General features: G+C 38.7%; 1 protein-coding gene across 3 annotated transcripts in view; it reads left to right on the top strand.

The window, feature by feature from the left end:
* The first annotated feature begins 621 nt into the window (after nucleotides 1-621).
* LOC140361954 (CUB and sushi domain-containing protein 3-like) overlaps nucleotides 622-20,326 on the top strand; it is a 408,691-nt gene continuing 388,986 nt past the window's right edge. For all 3 annotated transcript variants that reach the window (XM_072447874.1, XM_072447872.1, XM_072447871.1), the window contains exon 1: nucleotides 622-876. In XM_072447874.1, coding sequence (XP_072303975.1) covers nucleotides 681-876 — 196 coding nt within the window. In that variant the 5' untranslated portion in view covers nucleotides 622-680. The remainder of the gene's footprint in view (nucleotides 877-20,326) is intronic.

The raw sequence follows: 20,326 nt of genomic DNA, 5'->3' as shown, positions 1-20,326 counted from the left end.
ACGTCTCCGCTAGTTTCTGACAACGAGGGGATTGTTCTTTTCTTTTTCTTTTTTTTCCAACTCCCTTTCTGAGTGGAGCATCCAACGGACTGTTTCACCTCCAAAGGAACAGGTTTGGTTTTACGCGGACTTAGCCTGTGGACACATTCTGACTGAAAAGTCTGTAGGATGGTGGTGCTGAAGTGGACAGCAAAGACGTGAACGCGGCTGAAGAAATTACACCCGACAAGACTGATTTCGGAAGCGCCGAGGATACATTGCCAACGCGCAGAGAGAATGGGCTCCAAAAGAAGGGGTGCTTTGAGAACGGAGCGGGGACGCAGACCGGAGGAAGTGCGGTTCTGATGCTTTCCCCTTCATCACTCTTATTATCACACCAGGGGAACGACAAGAAGAAGCGACAACCTGTTTTCCCCTTCCTCTTATTTTTTTTTTTTCTTGCATTTCTCCATATGGGATGTTGACATGAAGGATTTATCCAGTCTGTGTTAAAAGGAGGAGGCGGGAATTTTGGGGGGGAATTAAAAAAAACGCACGTCTTCTGCTTCTATCCCCCTTTACCCCTCACTGTCTATTCATCTCTCCTCTCCAGTCTTTTGCCCTCATCCGCTTTTTCTTTCTTTTTTTTTTTTTTTTTTTAAATTTGTTTCCAAGCCAACATTTCGTGGATGTGAGGCAGCATGCGGCCCGGTGAGAGCTTGGACGGCTCATCACGCTCGGCTCGCGGAACATGCGTTAGCGGCAATCGGAGTATGAAGAGGGACCCCGCGAGCCGCGACTGCCGGGGCATGACGGAGCACCGGGGGACGGCGGCGGCGGTGTTGCGCGGCTGTCTGTGGAGTCTCGTCCTGTGCTGCCTGTCCACTCCATCGCAAGGTAAACGCAGACATACGCATAATATAGGAGGAAGAGGAGGAAGAAGAAGCAGGAGCGCGTGTGTGTGCGATGCAATGTGATGCGTAAAAAGGAGCATCGCCACCGCAACGTCAGAAAATCGCCAAATTGTTGTTGCGTAAAAGGAGTGCTGTGTTGCGGGTGAATTAGTTTAAAAAAAGAAAGAAAATATTTTGATCACTTTGTGCCCCCAGTCTCTTCCTCTAGCCTCGTACTTTCTCCCTTCTTTCCTCCCTCTCTCCATCTCCTCAATACAGCCATTGAGCCGGTAGCCAATAAATATTCTTGCGGTAGCTCTTGGGCTGTGGCAGTAAACGTGAGCTGCTTATTCCAAAGAAGTGAGAGACAGAGTGTGCTCATCTCTCATATGGGACCTCATAACTGGCTGCCAACCAGGCCCCAGCAAAATCTACCCTTTAAAATAATCAGCATCAGTCATAATCTTTCCAAGACGTTATATATGACTGTGGTTTCTCCTTATTTCTCCTCTTTCTTTTCAATCCCTCACTCAGCAGCTGTCTTGCATTCTATTTTAAGTAAATACGATGTTAAAGTATCTCAAATGTTCAGTCACAGAGCAAATGCCATGCTGAGAGGCAACTTTCTCGTCAAACCCAATCACTATATACCCTTTTAGTCGGGCACTGCTGCATCAGGTGTGGCCACTGTGCCATAGAAAAAGCAGGCATTTATCACATGGGATTTAAGTGAGAGGAGAAACCACAGCGGATGACGTAGGAAGAAAGCAGAGGATTGAGAGGAACAGTGGAAGCGATAAGGATTACTGAATTTTGTGTGCAGGCAAAAGGCAAAGTTACCCGGCAAAGAGGCACATTTTTAGTGAGGTACAGAGATGTCTTCAAGCAACCTAGCGTGGCCGGATAAACAAGGATAAACTTGTAGGACATGGATTCGGTTTGGCTTGACTGAAAAGTGTGGCTGAAGGCAACAGAAGCCTTCAAAGACTTGTAAGGTTATTTGAAGGCATTTGTCATTGTCACAGTAAAGTCTACATGATCCCTGTGTTATAGGGAGATCATGTTGTCGGCTGACTGGGCAGAAACACCTATAGATTTGTACCAAGATTGAACAGGTTAAAATATGTCAGTAGAGTCCGTTCGAACACAGTCAGAGAACTATTTTTAAACCTTTTACTTGCTCGCTCGGTGGAAGTTGGATACGGGTTGTATGACTAACTTCACGTAATATTGGCTCATATCTCTGATCTCTGGGCATTCGTTTCTTTAAAGTTTTAGTCTGAGTCATGTTTAAAAGACTCAAGCCACAATGAGTAAGACAGTTGCATCTAAATGAAGAAACGACTGCTACTTAGTCCACCTTAAAACTTTGCGTTGGAATAATACAATGTCTAAAAGCTACTGGAGAGGAAGGAGTTGGCAATGCAAGCAAATGAAACCTTATTGTGAGGAAGCTGAATGGTTAATATGTGTAATTAAATGTCCCCTTGATGCATGGTGGCATTTTAGGGACCACGCTTTTTGAAAAGGGAAAATTAAAACCCGCCACAGGCCAAACGCCGTTCCATTTTAGCCACTGCTGCTAAATTAGTCTACTCTACTGGCCATTGGCAGCTAACCAATCATTGTAGGGAGCTCTGCAATGCTATTCTAAAAAACAGTCTTGAAGGTAAAGTAATGAAATAGCCGCTAATGGATTTTGCTGTTGGTTGTGAACAGAATAATCTGCATAATTTCAGTTTTTTGTTGACACGTAGCTATGATATCAAATCACCAGCAGTTCAACTCTTGACACCGTGGTGCTTTTTGAAGTGAGGACGCTGTGTTCCACCAGTCTTTGTCCAAGAATAAAAAAGAGGGCAGGGAGAGATGATGAAATGTTTCAACCTTTCTTTGAATTAAATTGATACCACATGGATTAATGGGGAAATATTTGCTTTCTGTTTGGTTTGAATGATAATGTGGAGCAGTGTGTGCCTCTTGACTTTTTTTTATTTTACTTGAACAAACCAAAAATTGGATACAGTCCCTTTTAAGAGTCTGTATGTCCTATTCACTGACTGGATGTTCAACAATTTGGAAATCAAACAATACTTTTTGGGGCTCAGTGTTTATCTTTATATTTAACTTTTTATTTCCGCAAGTAGGTCACCTTAACATAGTTGCACAATGCCATTTCAGCTGTAGGGTCAAATAAGTAAACATCTAGGAGTTTCTTTCTGCTGTTTAGTTTGGATTTATGATTCAGGATGCCCATAGTTGACACAGTCCCCCTTGACAATTGGAATGATTCTGACATACAAAAATTGGAGAAGTCACAATCGGGTTATCATGGCCATCTTGCTGCCAACTGGGGGACGGTCCCTTGGTTCCAATGGCACTACAACTAGACAAACTGCTGATAAGGCATGTCTAAAATGAAATGTATGGTAGTTTTGTGGAGTCTTTATGTCCCTCCACACAGCACCAAGTTTGAAAGAGGCTGGTGTGATTATGCAGATTTACAAAAGTCTGTGATGTCTGAGAGCAAGCAGTTGCCGAAGAAATGAAAGCGAAGGATTTTCCTAGTTCTGTGCAGAAAAGACTGGGATTACCAGGAATTGAATCTTGGTTACAAGGTGAACATAAGTTTCCGTTTATAATCGACACTTTGAAGGTCACGTCTTTTTAAAATGCAACACACTTTTGGATGTAGACTTGGTTAATGCCATCAGAACAAGCGAAGACACAGTTTAGCACAGTTTGGGAGATACCAACAAATGCACATGTATTTATACAAATGCATAATTGCGACAATTCTAAATGATTACCAAGACAATGTGTGACTTCCTGTCTGCATCCCTCTCCCTAAATCCAGCCCCCGCCTCTTCTTGTTCTGCTTCCTCTCCTGCTCTTAGCTCTTCTATCCTTGTCGCCCCCTTTTTCTTTCACCTGTCAGATTAGTTTTGTGGCTCCTGAGGCTTAATTTACTCACCAAACATACTAAAGCACATTTTCACCATCATTTAGACATTCTTGTTCTTGGCTCATTCCCAGTTTAACATAACGTGACTAATGTGATACAAATGTATGATAAAAGAGGTAAGTAAATGGACAAATACTATAATCATATCAAGATAGGCATACGGCGATCATCTGTGTGACAAATTGGAACTGGTTTTAATGAAATGACCAGCCGTGGCCGGTCGATTAACCCAGTTGGCTAAAATGTGTACATTAAATTTCTATTGACTATATCGTGTAAATGTAGAGCTTTGTTCTCGCAACATGCTTAAATTGAAATTTATCTGTTATCTTGGTGGTGCCTGGTAATTTAGTGGCCGGTCATCATGGTTAAATTGAACTGGCTGTCGCGGCTCTCTGAAATGCTCCTCCAACCCTGGCTTTTTATAACCCATCTCTCGATATCAGATTGATCGCAGCAGTCAAGAACTTGGAGGCACTGATTATGCGTCATTGACCGAAGCGCACCATTAATATGCCAGTGTTAATCTTTTACCTGCTTTGGTTACAGTTGGGGAGAGCAGTGGTAATCATTTTGAGCTGTCACGTATCGATCGGGATGGCATGTTTGAAAGCGTACATTTGCAAAGGTGTAACTCTCTCTTGTAAGGGGACGGACCCATACATTTGGATTATTGGTGCCCATGCTGAGGAGCAACAGTCACATAGAACTTTATAGCACATCCCTGGCTCCTCTCGCACACATTTAATCCTGTGGCTTATGGCTGCCTACTCGCCGAGAGACGTGTCTGTTGCAGGCAGCCTCTTGATCATTCGAGGAACAAAAAAAAGTCGGGCAGAGCGGCACTAGTGCGTCTCAGCAGTCATTGTGTGTGTGTGTGTGTGTGTGTGTGTGTTTAGTGGGTTGGAGTAAGCTTTGTGGTGAACCGAAGGCTGACTAAGGGATCAAGGGTTGACATGAGGCAGAGATGATATTATGCAAATGTGAGCAGTGGTTGGAAGAAATGTGTCTCTCATTGGACCGGTTCAAATTGGCATTTATGAGGTTTTTTTTATTTTTATGGATGATTACCTGCATGTTGAAGGATTATACCAGGTAATAGATAGCCGATTGCTTTGTTGGTGCCTCATTCTCTCAACACTCAACACTCATTATTCAATTGCTATGGCAGATTCACTTTGCTTTGATGTGAATAATCCTTCAAGGAATTTTGCTTCGTTTTTATTAATAAGACCCTATATCTCCAACCACAAGAGGTCAGTAAAGGAACATTTCAGTAGAACAGAGTATCACAGGAGCTCCTACGGCAAATTTAAATCCATGCTCAATTCAAAATAAGATTGGCTTGTTTATTTGAGTAGTTGATTGCATTATTCGTCTTCATTTTACCAAATTATTGTATTTTCAAGTTAAAAAAGGCTAAATGACAGTATCATTGTCCTTTCAATTATATCTTGAGATCATTTTGCGCCCCCCGGCTCATCCCTCGTGACATTGGATTAACATACTATGGGAGGATTGTCTTGTCATAATTTTCCCCTTTAATATCGCTGGTTCAAACCTCAAATCTGTATAGTGCCTTTTGTGAGATTGTAGCAGCCTTGGTCTAATTTTCCAACCATTTTGGGCAGACAGCACAAGATGCATAAGTCAGTAGCCAGCTTCATTGACAATTCTAAGTACATTTGACCATTTTATCTGCCCAGTAGAAAACTAATAACGCATCCATCACAGTATGAATACAGATGAACGGGGCAACATTGTTAGACTTTGACAAACTTTATTGATCCACAAGGGAAATTACGGAACTTGGACAGAGTAGCTCTCAGATTAAGAGCAAAATAATACAGTAGTACAATTCTAGATACCGGTAGTTAGAGTTGCAAAAGATAAGTGTCAAGTGTAGTGCAAACAAACAGATTTTGATGTGGAGAGGTTCAAAAAAAAGCAAGGAAATGCAGTGTAAAGCTCAAAATGGCAGCTTTGACATGACGTGACATACTGTACTGTTGTCCATTCATAAGGTTGAGTGGGTACTTGGAGTATGGTGAGAATGCAGTCCTGTCTTTCGCTGTGGGAGCAAAGCTGTAGGAGAACGAGCTTATCCGCCTCTCTATTGTGTTTTGTGGAGTGGGTGAGCAGGATTGTCCATGACGGAGATCGGTTTGTCCAGTGTCTTCCTGTCTCTCACTGTGACAAACGTTTCCGGCTCACACATGGCCAGCTTTATGGATCAATTTGTCAGTCCGACCGATGTCCCTCTTGCTGGTGCCTCTCCCCCGGCAGACAATGAGTTTTACATCACTTAAAACATCTCAGGTCATTATTATTACCCTGTAGAACTCTTGTGCTGCACTCAGTATTTGAATCTTTTCACATGAACAGCCTCTCTGTGGTTTGTCTCTGCACTCATTTATCTCCCCGTGTTTGTTTTGCATGCTCCACTTTCCGGTCTCCCTCTTGACATTCGATTCACCTAATCCTCTGTTTCCTTTAATTCCAATTCACTGACTTGATCATATATTTGCATTAATTCGCCTCTTCTCATCCTGACAACTCCTGGTAACAAACACTGCTGAAGTTTAATAAATAAACTGCATTTGATTAAAATATGATTGTGGAGCGATGGATAATTTGGGGTTTGTCAGATTTTTTTTTTTTTACCCTTTGCGTGCGTGTGTGTTTGTTTGTTTGTTTTGTGCAGTGATGGATAAATTGAGGCGCCATTCTACAGAAAAAGTCCTATTCATTATGTATATTGTGCATATCACATTTCCTGTGAATTTCTGAGACTGTATAGAGAAGTCTATTTCCTCTTCCTAAGGAACTACTTTTCGCACAGGTATTTCAATCACCGTTTTCCTATCTTGCATAACTTCATTATGTCCTCCTCCTCCTTCTCCCTTGATGCAAGTTGTTATGGAATTGTAGAATATACAATTATTGTTACTCAAACACTGTGTTTCCAAGCGGGTTCCTGGTTTAATATTTTTAAAGTTTAGTTTAAGCCTTGGTTTTGTTCTGGTTTAAAGCTAGGTTTCATTTTAGACCTAATTTAGTCTCAATACGCATTAGGCTCAATAAAGATAATTGAGAATCCTACTTTTGAAAACAGACTACCGGTAATTGCCTGAGAATGATTTTAGTAACGTGCTTCAGATCAGATTTTACCTGCTTTGTTTTTTTTAATATATTTGCATATACTTGCACTCATTATCCTCTCAACAGACTGGTAAATAGAAAAATGTGATCATTTTCAATGCAAATCATAATGGAAAGTGGTGTCGCTACTGTTAGCATTTCCAGCTGTTCGAAGGCGCTTTGGGCCAATCCCAGGCCATTATACACAATCTTGCTTTTCCCCAAAGGTTTAAGTAAATATTTGCATTTACACAATAGGGTTATGTGTCAGAACCTGAGGCAAAATCATACTTACCATAAATGAATGCAAACATAAGGGCTTGAGAAAGTGTGACCTTTTCTTGAAAATTGCTGGTAACAGTAATTAACTGTCAACGGGTCCAACATTCAAGCGCAGTATAATTTATGCTTCCTAAATTAAATACATGCACTCTTTCCATTTAACCTGCCAAAACAATAGCTAACATAACACAGCTTTCTAAAGAGATTAGCAGGACGTAAGCCCTTTTGAAATGGATACGTTAGACAGTCAATTGGAACAAAATGGTCTGTGCGTCACATCTGCTGATCCACGGATGTGTTTAGGCTCGTTCTTTTACAAAAGTGCTTGTTAAAATACAGTAATTAGTCAAATATAGTATCACTAAATGTCCAGTCAGTGAAAAGACTGCATGCGTTTCTTTAATAATTTAGAAATCTGCAAAAATAGAATGCCAAAGACCCTTGAGATAAACATTCCAAAGGAGTATTGGCCATGAGAGTTGCAGAATTACATTTACCAGGATAAGAGAACCTTTTGTCCCACAATGGAGGAATTCAAGTGTTTTAATGCAAAGTATTAAGAACTGCAGGATAATACAATAAAACAATACGCAAGCATCAAATAGGCTTGAATCTAACCATGTAACTAGAGAACAAACTAAATAAATGACACTTCTCAAGAACATTTAACCCTTTCTGTTTGATGAAAAGATATTGCAGTAGAGCTTCAAATGAGAAAAGAAAAACATCTTGCAGTGAAAATACAATATAGACATTCACACTTGGACTGGACGATACGATATATAAATCTAATGATGATGTAATAATCGTATCCATTCGACAATATGCAGACACATGTAACAGGGGTTGGCAATATTGACAACAACAACAAAAAATGATTATTGCGATGACAATCAAATATTCTTATCCAACAGAAATGCATCTTTAGGTATTTAGAGTGTATTATTTTGAATATTCTTATAAACACAACACCCTGTATTCATATGTACTGTATCTTCAAAACAACATTCACAATATTATCATTAATTCAATATGCTATATGCCCCCCTCTAAAGTGCCAATCACTCTTGGTCTTTCTAAAGACAATATATATATATATATATATATATATATATATATATATATATATATATATATATATATATATATATATATATATATATATATATATAATAATATTTGTTTTTGTACAATGCTAGCTTCCTACTCCAAAGTGAAGTAGCCACCTTCTTTTTCGTCGGCCATCTTTGCTCCTTTACCTCACACGCTCGGAGCCCAGCAGGAGCACCAGCTGGATACGAGGCTAACTGTCTCTGCTAATTTCTCGTTGGTCTTTTCTCGGGGCACATCACAGGAGGGTCTGCATGCCACTATGCATCTGGCACGGTTCCCATCCATGTTTATGCGCAGGAGCCCGTAATGGCTCCCTCACGGCTACACGTGGCATTCCACTGTGACCGTTTCTGTGCATTTTGTGGCCTGCGTGTCGGCCCCGCTCAACGCGTCGCCTCGTAATGGTTTTTGAAATAATGAAGAGGTTTTGGAGATGTGACAGATTGTGGCGGTGTACGTGAATCAGTGCGAAGAACACACATGCAGTATGGCAGCCGTCTGTGGGAAGTGCGTGGGAAGGTTTAAAGAGTCACCTTCTGAGTTTTCATGAAAATTTAATTAGTTTTCCCACATTTATTTCATTTGATCCTGCATCTTTGTGAATGTACAGTTCATGGCTCTCTCTGTGTAAATTGCTGTTGTCGCTATGGTTTCTTTTTGCTTGCAGCTCAACAATGAATGGTGATAAAATGTGACAGGTGGTTAGGTGAGTAAACATGGATTAGACGTTTTTCTTTTTCAGTTTTTTTCCATGCCACAACTTTATAGATTATTGAACAAACGGCGCAGATTCGTTTGGCACATGGGTTCGCAAAAGAATAGTATAATTAAGAAAACCGCTGCGCGCAGTGGTATCCGGCAAAAATAGACTACTTGTGGAGTCTTTCCGCAGACCTGCAGTGCGCCGATGTCACAGATGAAAAGAAATATGATACAGGACATTTTCAAGTCTCAACATACAAATCTGCCGCAAAAAAGTAGCAATTTTGTTAGAAACATCACGGAAACGAAGGAGTTTTCAAACATACAAATTTGCTAGGAAAAAACACACTTTTTTCTCACTCTGGCTGTCACAGCAGTGCAGCAGAGGCTGGAGAAGGAAATGATCCTCATCAGTTTGCCGCATTGGGCTTTCACATTATTATAGGACACAAACTAACATTGGTTTGGACTGTTTAGATTCTGTGTGTGGGTTATGTCTTGTTATTGTGGCAATACAGTTCAGTGTGTTTACAGTCAATGTCCGCACAACAGCGTGCACAGTTATGAAATGGCCCATAATGAGCTGTATTCTTTCAACTTGGTTAGATTTAGTGCAGTTTAGGGCCAAGTGTACATCTTCCACACAGCAGCGACTACCATCAAACGTCTCATCGAAGTCCACAGAATAGCTCAAATTGGCGCCAGTCATGAACTATATCACTCTAGTTTCTTCTTTTTCTTCTTCTTCTTCTTCTTCTTCTTCTTCTTCTTCTTCTTCTTCTTCTTCTTCTTCTTCTTCTTCTTCTTCTTCTTCTTCTTCTTCTTCTTCTTCTTCTTCTTCTTCTTCTTCTTCTTCTTCTTCTTCTTCTTCTTCTTCTTCTTCTGTAGTTTTTAATGATGAGTCAGATATTTTATTGTTTTACCCTCTAGAGCTACAAAAAATACATGGTTACTCACTAGTAGGGATATCAGAAGTATTGAAAATCAGATATTGATCTATCTCAAATTAGAATCAAAACTAGATACTCATTTGAACAAGTATCGATACAGATTGTAAAAAATATATATATTATAAACAGGAAAATGTGACCTTTCCTGAACAGTTTTAGAATTATCTTGAGCTTTATCAAAACTAATATAAAATCACATGGAACAGAAAATTACAGTCTATAATGTAGTAAGGTAATTGTGGTAACAAGATTGGTATCGAGTTTCAAGCCTTTTCCTCAGTATCAAAATTGAGTTTGACATTTTTGTAGATGCCAGTAAAAAGATGATTGGAAAAATATTGAACCAAACTTAAATTTCTCATCTCACATTGATTGAATGCTTCGCTGATAGTCATTTTTATATATATATCCTCTATGAGAAAATAACAGCAAAGACAATCACATGTATCGCTTCCTCTTGAGCAATGAGCCACAGCATGTCCACGCTGACACGGTTAGTTCATTTTTAAGATGGAAGCCAGGACTCAAATAAAAGTGTGCAGTACATAGGAGTTGAGATGGATGGACTTATAAACGGCAGTGCGGAGTCAAAGGTCACGTCCCTGTTGACAGCGAAGTCTGCGCCTGTCGCTCCGTCCTTGAGGAAGATACTGATGCCCTTAATGACTGTTGGGCCTCGGGGAAAACGCACAGATGACAGAAAATTCCTACAATATGCTGCATCGCGACGCTCCCAGAATAACAAACTGGGAGGAAAGCTGAAAGATGGGGTGAGAGAAAGGACAAAAGGAAAACGTACGACTGGGTTGTTGGTAATCATGTTTTGAAAAGTGATGCCGTGGAAACATCAGTCTTAACTTTAGTTGAATATTTCTTTTGTGGCAACACCTTAAATTCCCAACTTTTCTCCACTTTCTTCTGGGTCAAATATTTATTGAAATAATTTGACACATCTGTCGTATCTTGAAACAAAGCTGATACAATCTTGTCTTTCCTATAATTTACAGCTTCTTTTTAATTAACAACTAATGAGCTGTTTAGTCATTTTTGTTCCTTCACATCATCATGTGTAACTTTGAACATAATATTATGTTTGTGAATGTGAATGGGTGAATGAATATGTCAATTTTATTTGTAGAGCACTTTTCATGCACACAGACAACTCAAAGTGCTTTACATAGAATTGAAAAAAAAAATAAAAAAAATACTATTTACACATTTGTAGTAAATACAAAGAGTACTTAAAAATCAACTAATACATACTACATACATTAATTAATAAATCATACATAGGCAAAACTAAAAAAGAAATGAGCTTTTATTTTAGACTTAAAAAAAAAATTAGGCCTCATTTAAAACGTAGATCTTCTGGAACATCTTGGAGGCAAAAGAAAAAGAGGCTTCACCATGTTTGGTTTGACCTTTGACCTTTAGGCAACGCTAAAAGACCAGTACCAGCTGATCTCAGGGGTTGTAATGTAACTTGGCCTGGTAGCATTACCTGCTTGTCTCCTTATGTTTTATACCAGTCTGAGGCACATTTTAGTCAAATCAATAACATCTCCATGGAGACCAGAAAAGTTACACGGTGTACTTTTAACAATTGCTTAACTTACTGGCATTTGGGCTTTTAGACTCGATTAAAACAGTATCCACCCTAAACTCTAGCCGTGTCATCTATTTGCTCCAAAATTCTCTCAATGTGCGATGAGTTATTTATGTTCTGTCCAAAAGTACTGCAATAGCTCTCAATAAATGACTGACCCAGTTCGTAAATGGTAGTACATTTCAGACATGCCATCTTTTTTACACTAATTACATTCTTCACAAATTGATGAGCCTGCCTTGTCTAAAACATCGTTGGAGGTAATAGTCTAAAGCACGATAGGCAGCTGAGATGAAATAGCTTTGATTAATGACTTCAATAATATGCTTTATCCATTAAAAGGTGTGCATGATTTCAGTGGCTGATTGCAGTTGGGCTCATCCGTCAAATTTTAAATTCAGATTAGGGACGTCAAGATTATTTGGTGAATTGAATTGCAGGTCATAATATATTTGTATCAAAATATATATAATAAAATACAAATTTTGACTATTTTAGAAGAAAAAAAATATTGAATTTCATGGCTTCATTTGTTATTTTGTAATTTTATTTCAGATATGTACACAAAAAGAGTACATTTAAATGTATAATTATTTTTATGTGACTGTTTATGTCACAATACTTCACTTTTGCATTCACAAGAGTTTATTTTATAGCTGTATTTGTTTTTTGAGACAACGCTGCGTTTATGTCTGACCATTTATTGCAGTTGCAGAAGTTCAAGGTTTGTTTCTCATGTCGACAACACCAAATCCAAGTCATAGTTAGCGGATGAAAGTCCTAATAGAAGGAAGAAATAGTGTCTTAGTGAATGAAATGTATTATATTGGCATGCGTTACCATAACAACTTACTGCTCATTATCCAGTGAGGCCCCGCCTAAAGCTGTGTGCACCATTTTTGCCGTCTGTGATGAAATATTTCTGCTCAAAATCGGGCAGGTTGTTGGTTTCAGAACAGGGACAAAGATTAAATTTTAAATCATCACACGACCAAGGACAAGATCCACCCTCTCCACCAAATTCTGATATTAAATTTATAACTCACTAAGCAATTAAATAATGCTTCCAGGGCCTATAGTAATTATGATAATAATAGATTTAGCTAATGTAGTTGACAATAATCTGTGTCAAGACGTGTTAGATAACTATGACATACTTTGCTAATGCATACAGCGCCTTAAGGGATGTTTTAATTAATGAGCCACTAGTAATCCTTAATAATGAATTGTTTCCATAGCTGTAGAAAGCAAACAAACATGCATTCAAGCAGGTCATCCCTGGTTTCTTAGGGCAACATGCACTGTGGAAAACATGGCCAATATAGTGAGGGTAATTTGTAGAGGCAGGTGACAAATGACCCTTCTCTGAACCCACCTGCTTTTTGCTGCCACGTACACAAAAATCAACTGATCAATGTTACAGTAACTTTTGGTCTGCATTCAGCCCCTCCGTATGGCAAGTGCGATAGTGATTTTATTTTAATTAGTCCTGCAGGAGACATTTCTTGTAAAGATTTCCGCAGTACTTTGGGGGATATTGGAGTGGGGAGGAGGTGTTAGTGTGCAGTGACAGCTGAAGCCCAGCCGGACCCAAAGATGGCACTGGGCTGTCAACGAACATCACATGCACCTTCTGTGTTCACACAAAGTACACTCTTATCTCATTATGCTAATTTCCCCTCTCCTGCTCTTAAATGATTCTTTTGATGAAAGCACATGCGATACCTGTGATCACATGTTATCTTAAATGTACACTAGAGGGAAGGAAGGGACATTTTGATCTTTTTTCATTGCTGCTTTTACTGAATCATAATTTGAAGTGTGTTTAATTGGAGTGATTTTATATTGTTTTTTGAGCGTTAAGATAAGAGCTATTCTAGATTTTCAAAGTCTCAAAGCGTCTTAAAGGGGACCTATTACGCAAGATCAACTTTAATGCACTTTTAACCTTGTTTCAACAGGATTTCCTCATCATTAGTTTACACAAAGATGTATGTTGATTGATTCGTGCATGTTTGTGTAATCCTTTATAATATCCTGTAACTGAGGCTTGAGTGCTCAGAATAGTCAGTTTTTTGCCTACCCCCTATTCCCGCCCACATACCTTTACTTTGTTGTGATTATTTTATTTTATAAGTTAGGACTCCAAGTTATACTGTACATTATACTGCTTCTAAACTGCCACAAAGACCCTTTTTAAAAATAAAACCATATAAATGACAAACTGCTGCTTTCTATGGTGAAATGTTGTTATGAAGAGGCGGGGCTTATCAGTTTTGAACAGGTCAATCTACCGGTCTCTATTTTTAAGCCATTTTAGATCAATATTGCAATTTACAATGAACAAAATGTAAAATGATGATCAACTTATGTCAGAGTTCAATACTAAGTACCTGAAAAAAGTATGATATGCCTCTTTTAAAGTGCTTCACTCATTATTCATTCTCTCCATACTTGGTGGTGCTATGTTGCTTCTATAGCAACAGCCAAACGTGGCCGCCAATCAAAAGCAGCAAGCGCTCTAAGCCCAATCAATGTTCAAACCTCCTCAACAACATTTCTGGAGATGTTGCACTTTTTTTAGGCTTATACGTTGGACTGTTTACATCGACAAATCCGCTCTGTTCAAATACATGACCTGGCAAACTCAAGCAACTAGTGCAAAGGTAGTTTTGCTGATAGTATGTTCTGAGTGTTTTGCTTGCATGGCTAGTCACACTTATTTGGTGCTGCAGGGCTCTCTTTGTTTGGTGCCTGTCTGTGAGGGTAAGTCTTCTCCGGGTTTAATACATGTGTGTTTGTGTGCGAAGACTCATTTTCCCAGCAGGCTCTGTCAGGCTGCTTCTGGGCACGCTCAGTTCACAGCTGGAGGCTACTGCTGTCACCTGCTTACCTCGGCTCCCTGCTCTTTACTCCCCTCCTCTGCTTTGTGGGTCTCCTCATGTCAATCACGGTGCTTTCAACTATATTTAGTCTAATAAACTTTGTCAAGCGCTCTAAAAAGCTCAATTGAATCAAAGTTTCACGAATGACTGCAGAAGTATCCAAAAGAAGGCTATTTAGATCACTTTTTTAGTAATGCTGTTTGGTTACAGGGCGTTTTAAGCAGTTTTTGTACTTGAATGGTCACTACCTTGGGCAAAATTTGACACCTCCAGAAAACAGCAGTCAAAAACGTGTTGTTAGGAACATAGACTTCAACTCCTTTTCGCTTATGAATTTTTAAATAGCTTATCCTCACGTTGACAACAAGGAATTGTCGGAATCTGTTATCAGACATTTTCATTTAATTGTATTTATTTATACAAGGAAAACCCAATGAGAAAAGTTCTCATCTTTCTCAAGACAAAACAAACAAACAAGCACAGGATACTTAAACACTAATAAAATATTTAATAAAATAATCTAATACATAAAAAATAATTTACACATACTGCGGGGTATATACTTCATTCAAGAGGTGGGCCTTATATCCTAAATTCCCTTGTTGTTTTGAGGGAATACAAAAACTGCCAAAAACTTGACGAGTAATCTTCTAAACAAGGGTAAGTTGATTGTTTATTCTTTATTGATGGGATATACATGTCAATTAACACAATATTAAGCAGTTAATGTTTGCATTTGGTTTCAAATATTATAGTGTACAAATAAACCCACCACATTAAATTGTGGAGGTGCTACACAATGCTGGAGCCACAACTGAAACACAAAATAAGATTTGAATATTGGAAAATACCTGAAAATATGAGTCATTGAAACAGCCTTCAATAATGTCTTTAAATATTCATGTTCATGTTCAAAATGATCAAATAAACCCTAATTAACATGTAATAAACCCTGCATTTCCAATTCAATTCGTGCTATGTATTACAACATACACACACACACACAAATACTATACTATATATGGTTTGACTTTATCACCAGTAAATGTCAATCTGCTTCGTCTCACAAAATGCATCCATCAAAAACGGTCAATATTCCCAAAGAGCCTTTTTAATGGCACACTTTCCGTATCAACAACTGCGAAACATTTCATTACAGAGATTACATTATGTCCCATATGGAAAATGAACGGTACATATTCATAAAACAGCACTTTGTGGATGGCCCCTGTCTGATTAGGAGACAAAGGATCAGCGGGACTCCAGCGCGCACAGCCGTTCTGCTCTGATCTTTCACACCGGCGCTCGTCCCACCACTCCGAACCTGTCCCACCCACCCGCACCGTTGGTCACATCTATCTCACCTCGGGTCAGGGGGCAGACAGGAGGCAGCTGCTAAACCGCCCGGCCTGACACGGAAAAAAACATGGGTGCTATTTTTCCATCAATTCAGCCACAAAATGAGACGTCAACCATAACAGATTTTTCTATCTCACGCTGGTGTTTGTTCCAATGTAATCTATAATAAACCAAAAAACGACCAAATTAACAAATTTGTGAAGGAAAGAAATTCTAAAAAAGGTCTGAATTTGAGCAGTTCAAAGTTGCAATGTTCTAATACCTGAAACATAAATAAAATATGAGTTCTTTTCAGCACGCCACCCATTGAGCATGTTTGGGATGCTCTGGATCGCCGTATACGACAGCGTGTCCCAGAAACGGCTGGATTGAATGAAATATAAATAAAACCAAACTTGATAGGATTTGCTGTGCATCTTAAAGCCTTGAGATCAGTTTCATTTTGCAAGCTACATATCCATGGATGCCTTAAACACATAAAGAGCATCTTGTTGGCAGTAACTCTGTGTCATAGCAACATGGCAAGTTATGCTTTCAAAATAATTGTCAATCTCGTCAAACAAACACGCAAAAGGCAGATAAAGAACAAATGTTTCATGAAGCTAGATTACAAAAAGTAGTACACGGAGGAAGTATGCCATTTGTTCTAAAAGGTAAAGTAAAATGAGTAAAAGTGTAAAATGATATAGAGCTGGGCGATCGGGTAAAAAAAATAAAAAAATGATTGAATGATTACCTGAACATAACCATTTAACACAAAAATAGCCACATATCTTCCTCCAAAGTCCAAATTCTGCTCCAAATATAACTCAAAATTAGACACGGCCGATTCTTGATCTCTATTCAGATGCGATTGATTATTATTTCCACTATATGTGACGTAGCATGTGATCAGAATATACGTGATCTTTATTATACATTAAGCTATAAAAATTAACTGTGCAGCATGGAGTGCATTAAAATGACATGGTATGCTGTTTAAGTAAACCGCTGCAACTCTTACACCACTGCCGCATAATTTAACTCCATTACACGTGTCTATTATTAATGTCTACAACATACTGTATATGGACTGTTTTTGTGCATAATTCCCGGGGTGGAGTGTTGGACAGCATTATTGCAACAGCACAGGGGAAATCCAACCCATCTCCAGCCAATCTGCAAATGAAGCGCACACATTTAACACCGTTATGATGAAATAATAATTATACATCCTTTGCGTTCCACATGCAGTATTTAAACTTTACCGCCTGACACTTCCGAGGCTTGCTCACTTTGTTCAGTGTCAAGCCATTAACCCAGTTCAGATGCATATTTGGAGTATTTCAATTACGGCATATACAAACAAGGCAAGTTCTGTGTCGCATAATGAAATCGAAGAGGATTATGGATTAAATGGATTACATTCAGACTTTTGTTCACCGCTCTCTGAAATGTATCTGCCTGTTTTTTTTGTATTTGGGCTTTTTCCAAACTCTCACTCATCAAAGGGCATTTTGCAGGAAGAGAAGGGAAGTAGAACATCACTCGGAATACTTGGTTTCGTGACATTTAATCTGTTGCAAACTTTCATTCACTCCTCAATCACTTTTGGTGTGATAAGATTCTATACATTTGATGCCACAGCTGCCTTGGGGCGAATGTCTCAGTAAACTCAGTAAATGTATGTCAATATTCGCTTTGCTATGTGAGTTGTTGTCTAGCACACGAAGCAAACGATATACTACTGTAATTAAACTCCACTCTAGCTACAGTTCATTAGAATAATTAATTGCACTCTTTTGAATATATGCTAACAACTTCAAGTACGCATCAACCACCTTTAGTGCTTTAGTGCTTCTACACAAAATCCTATCCATCTCTCTTGTTCGATGCTTGAAATGAAATGGATTTGTCTATTCTCCCCATCTCTCCACATTGCCATTACCGTGCCTACAGTGCATCTTTGTGTAATTAGTGTTAACATGTTGGGAAGTATATGACAACCATTCTACGTCTGCTAAATGCTGGACTTACTGTTTATACATTGATATTTGTATTTGCAGTAAGTCCATCCATTACTGGAGCTTGTTAGCAAAGTCTTATAGAGCGCTTTGAAATAATCCAATAAGCCTAGTAGCCTTTCAATGCACTTTGTTTAGAAGATCGAGACATTTAGAAGGTATTTTGATTTATTTTTTCTTAATTGGTTATTCGTTTCTACAACAAAACAGTTTGATGATTTTTTTAATTAATCTATATTAGAAACAATCTCACAATAAAACAAAAACAAAACAGTTTTGTATTGTACTTGTAGATGTGCATCATACTGTTGTTGAAATGTATTCAATTCTTACCAATTTTCTTTATTATTTATACTTATTTTGATACTATTATGATGAATAAAGTTAATCTTATTTAGATCAAAGTTTGAAACAATAGACAGAGATTTCCAACACAAAATAAAAGTACTTTTATAGGGCCCGACTGATATATCGGAAGGCTAATATTATTGGGCACTTGGAGAACTATTGCCTGAGCATGTCATACATTATTTCAAAGCTTAGGCTCTCTAGAATGCAACATGTAGTGCAGCAGCTCCATGTCTCTGTGCAGTACTTTGGCTGTGTGTCCAGTGGCGGCTGGTGAATTCTTTTTTAGGTGGGGCTTTTTAAAATGTTAAATTTCGTAGATGTGATTTCCTGCATTCTGGTGCATTTTAGGCATACTTCTCAACCTATTTGTCATCCCAGGGGGAGATAACGCGTAGTAAAGCGGGAGATTACCCCCCAGAGCGGGAGGTTCCACTTTTCGCTCAACGGTATGTTTTACAATGAGCTTTTCCTCAAAAGTTCTTCTTCCAAAGGGATGCAGATGTAAGGATTTGACTGAATTTGCGGCAAATTCATCCAACGTCGCCATTTTACACACTTCGCTGCTGGAATGAAAACACCTGTTAACAAGCAGCTGCAGTGGTGCATCTTGGTACTTTGGGGCGCTAATCTTTGGGGCGCTAATCTTCAGCGCCAAAAAAATCCTCGACGATGATTGGCGGATGTGTATTCTTTTTTGCCTAGCAACAGAGGAGCCATTGGCTTAAATACAGCACAATGGGGCTGATCGAACAAGCGCCCCGGCAAGACAGCCTATTGGCTCCTACACCAAAAATTATAAACGTTCACGTTTTAAACGTGGAACTTGAAAAATAATGTAAATATAATTCTGGAGAGTTCTAAACCCATAAAGCAAAATCATCAATAGCATCTAATTAACACAAAATGAGAAATTATTTAAAAAATATAATAAAATAAAAACAGGCTGTCAGGTCAGGGGGGGCGGCGCCCCAGCGCCCCCTATGGGCGAGCCGCCGCTGTGTGCGTCATAGTGCAGCTGAATGACGCTCCTGACGCTCCTGTTTGTGTCGCGCTGGATTGAAATACTCTGCTACAAACTCAAGGATAAAAGTTAACTTCTGCACAGATCACACCAGTATACCGCCAACATAGGAGTTATTTTGATCAAAGTGTCAGTGTGGAGAAGAGAGAAGCTAACGTTAGCACACACGTGGCTACTGCTGTAAACAACAACAACAACAACAACAACACGCTGGATTATTATATTGACTGCAGACAAGCGTTTGGAGTCAGGATTAAAATGCATCTTGTTTGTGAAGGGATCTGATGTGGCCTGAGCGGTGAGTGTCTGTGTCTGTTTTGATGCTTCATTTCTTTCGTTTACTTGAGTTAGCACTTAGGTCCTGAAGTGCTACCACAACATAGTAAACATTCTGTTCTCAGGCGTCTGTAAAGTGGTTTAGGCTGTACTCGTGTTACTGGACTCACATTGATGTAAATGAGTCGTAAAAAGAGGCGTTAATGGTCGGCATTTATACATATTAATTACCGCATGCATTAATTAGGCGAACCACATCTAGGCTCATGAATTCACGAATAGTTAAGTTTATCAAAACGATAGACTTTAAATTTCACTGTAACGAGGCAGAATAATAATAAATGTCGCCTTGATAAACCCAATTTAGAATGGTTAGAGCCTGACACACTTTTTTATAATCAATTGTCTATAAACTCTTTATTTCACATTACTTACTTTGTATAGTATTTTTGCTGACGCTAAAGATCATTCTAAAATTGTTCTGGAAAGGTTAAATTTTGTTCTGTTTATGTTTTTTTTTAGTATTGATACGTGTTCAAATGAGCATCGGTTTCTAGTTTTACTATAGTATCTGATTATTTAACCCATTATTAAACCCATGCTATCAATGAGTTCTAGTCTTATTTTGTATGTTTTTATTTTATTTTTTTTACACTGTTTAACGTTGGCAGCACAATCTAAAATATAAATAATGGTATTGTGTAAAATTCAAATATTAGGAGACGTTGTGTGGTGTAGACTAAAGACATTAGTCAAATAAAAGGGGCAAAAGCTCTCAAAACCATGACGTGTCTTTATGA

This window comes from Eucyclogobius newberryi, unplaced genomic scaffold, assembly GCF_026437365.1.
Source record: "Eucyclogobius newberryi isolate DKJ021-1_F unplaced genomic scaffold, fEucNew1.0.hap1 SCAF_16, whole genome shotgun sequence".
NCBI classification, from domain to species: domain Eukaryota; kingdom Metazoa; phylum Chordata; class Actinopteri; order Gobiiformes; family Gobiidae; genus Eucyclogobius; species Eucyclogobius newberryi.
This window is presented reverse-complemented; position numbering and strand designations above follow the sequence as displayed.